General features: G+C 36.3%; 1 protein-coding gene across 1 annotated transcript in view; it reads left to right on the top strand.

Moving 5' to 3' along the window:
• Positions 1–3150, top strand: part of LOC101862380 (phospholipid-transporting ATPase ABCA7) — a gene marked incomplete in the record, with an annotated part of 83587 nt that overhangs the window by 11388 nt on the left and 69049 nt on the right. Inside the window, 1 exon segment of the mRNA XM_035972811.1 lies at positions 192–275. Within this exon segment, the coding sequence (XP_035828704.1) occupies positions 192–275 (84 nt within the window).

The raw sequence follows: 3150 nt of genomic DNA on the forward strand, positions 1-3150 counted from the left end.
GGGGGGGTTGGTGGATGAAAGTGTGTGATTAAAAAACAGTGAACCCTGATGCTAGCCTATAATTTCAGTGTGTGTGTGCTTCTCTCCTCTCTCTCTCGTTAATCTTCTCAAAATAAAATTTTACAGAAACTATCTGCATTGTATGTTATAATTATTGCACATTTAAAAAACATTTTGATCTGTCCCTGCAGTTCTCAAACATCGTGAACGACGTCACCGGTCAGAGGCCGACCAACCTGGAGGACAACGTCATATACCAGTTGTTAGTTAATAACGTAAGTTCAATACATATGTCATATTCCAGTTGTTAATTAATAACGTAAGTAAATGCATATGTAGTGTCATATACCAGTTGTCAGTTAATACCGTTAGTAAATACATATGTTTTAATATACCAGTTGTTAATTAATAACGTAAGTAAATACATATGTAATGTCGTATACCAGTCGTTAGTAAATAACGTAAGTAAATAAATATGTCATATACCAGTTGTTAGTTAATAACGTAAGTAAATACATATGTAGTGTCATATACCAGTTGTTAGTAAATAACATAAGTAAATACATATGTAGTGTCATATACCAGTTGTCAGTTAATACCGTAAGTAAATACATATGTCATTTACCAGTTGTTAGTTAATAATGTAAGTAAATACATATGTCATTTACCAGTTGTTAGTAAATAACGTAAGTAAATACATATGTAGTGTCATATACCAGTTGTCAGTTAATACCATAAGTAAATACATATGTAGTGTCATATACCAGTTGTCAGTTAATACCGTAAGTAAATACATATGTCATATACCAGTTGTTAGTTAATACCGTAAGTAAATACATATGTCATATACCAGTTGTCAGTTAATAATGTAAGTAAGTACATATGTCATATACCAGTTGTCAGTTAATAATGTAAGTAAGTACATATGTCATATACCAGTTGTAAGTTAATAATGTAAGTAAGTACATATGTCATATACCAGTTGTCAGTTAATAATGTAAGTAAATACATATGTCATATACCAGTTGTTAGTTAATACCATAAGTAAATACATATGTCATATACCAGTTGTTAGTTAATAATGTAAGTAAGTACATATGTAGTTAATATTGCCTATCAAAAAAAAAAAGAAGAAAAAACGAACAGCCTTCTTAAAAGTTATTTTGCCAAGCGAAAGAGAACTGCTATCTTAAAAGAAATAAAAATCTGCAAAGAGAAGTCAACAAAACAAAATAAGTTATCGTCAGCAAGCCGTTCATCTGTGCTTTGCCCAGGAAGTACAATTTTTTAGGAGAGAAGGAAAAAACCAACTGTTTCACTTTCAAAAATCATACGATACTGATGTTACATTGTTATATTAATAATGATAATAGTAATAATAAGCAGTTGATAATGAATAACAAGAGTAAATGTGTCTTGACGCATTGAAATCTGGCGCTCGTCAGTGTTTGGGCTGTAATGACTTACATCTTCTTCTTCTTCTTCTTCTTCTTCTTCTTCTTCTTCTTCTTCTCCTCCTCCTCCTTCTTCTTCTTCATCTTCTTCTATCCCATGGTTGGGGCAAGCGTGGGGGCGCCACTGCATCTGACAACCAGCTCTCGCCATTTCTCTCTGTCCCCTGCTTTCTTCAGATTGTCACCCATCGTCTTCCTTGTCCACTCTTTGATGTTGTCCTCCCATCTCCTTCTCTGCCTTCCTTTCTTTCTATCTCCTTATACGGTTCCGTGTAGGACTGTTTTGGCAAGTCCTGTGGATCTTGTGACATGCCCATACCATTTTAATTTTCGTCTCTTCTCTGTTGTCAGCAGATATTAACATGACTTACATAAATGGGAATAAACTTGGGTATAAAATAGCTGCAGTATTTTCCCTTGTACCCAACATTTATCGTCCTCATTTGTACTTCTTTTCTTTGTGCATTTCTCTCTAATAATGTCTCTAATCTTTGGCACTTATATGACCTATATTTGCGTAGCATTTTTTGTGAAACTCTGACTTAAACCTCCCCTCCTCCAGGGCAGTGCTACTGACTGAAGTTGTCTTTAGGCCATTCCCAAAGTAAAATTGTAAATGGGCTGTTTTATCAATGTCATGCTCATACTGTGCCGGAACAACGTATGGGGAACTGCTGCTTTTTCTTTCCCCTTCCTTACTAACGTCATTTTTCCTCTACTTCTTTTGTATGTTTGTCATTTTCTTGTGAACTGCTATTTCCGGGGTGCCTTGATAGTCAAAGCAGACTTTATGCTGTTGAGGCTAGAGAAGTGAGCAGAATAAGCCTGATTTTCCATTTGGACTTCTCTGTTGACATCCGCCCCTTAATGCTCATATGACCTTACGCAGTTGCGAATGCCGTAAAACCTTACAAAAACAAACAAAAATAACTTAAAGCTACAAAAAAAACTAGCTCTCCGCGGAAAATATATATATTTTTTTTTTTTTTTTCACAGGCCTCGAGTTTGGCGAGCTTTCTGCCTGTGGCGGCTGATCTTGGTTCTGCTCTGCAGCAACTCAATGTCGGGTACGAGACCAGGCCAGATGCTGGATTCTGGTGTTTTTTTGGTTCTTCTTCTTTTTCTCTTTTATTCTCTTCCTCCTCCTCGTCCTCCTTTTTTCTCCTCCTCTTTCTCCTCCTCCTATTTCTTCTCCTTCTCCTCCTTCTTCTCCCTTTTCTCCTCCTCCTCCTCTACCTTGTTTTTCTCCTCTTCTTTCTCCTCTTTTTCATCCTCTTATTTCTTTTCCTGCTCCTCCTATTCTTTCTCCTCCTCCTTCTCCTCCTCCTATTTCTCCTCCTTCTCTTTCTTCTCTCTTTCGTCGACCTCCTCCTTCTCTGCCTCGTTTTTCTCCTCCTCCTCCTCCTCCTCCTCCTCCTCGTCCTCGTCCTCGTCGTCCTCCTCTTCCTCCAAGCACCATTTCTAAAAAGGACACCAGCAGTTATTTTTTGCCACTTATTTCTGTATTTGCTAGCAAGATCTATAACCTCTTTTCCTTGTTAGCTCTAAATAGTAGTCCTACCGTAGTCAGCACTTCATGGTGGACAAACCTTGTTTATTATCCTTCTTTTTATAATTATTATTACTATTATGAAAAAGATACTTATATTACATTGTTATACATTAATAACAATAATATTTATAATAATAATGACAA

The sequence above is a fragment of the Aplysia californica genome, unplaced genomic scaffold (assembly GCF_000002075.1).
Source record: "Aplysia californica isolate F4 #8 unplaced genomic scaffold, AplCal3.0 scaffold00859, whole genome shotgun sequence".
Classification (NCBI taxonomy): domain Eukaryota; kingdom Metazoa; phylum Mollusca; class Gastropoda; order Aplysiida; family Aplysiidae; genus Aplysia; species Aplysia californica.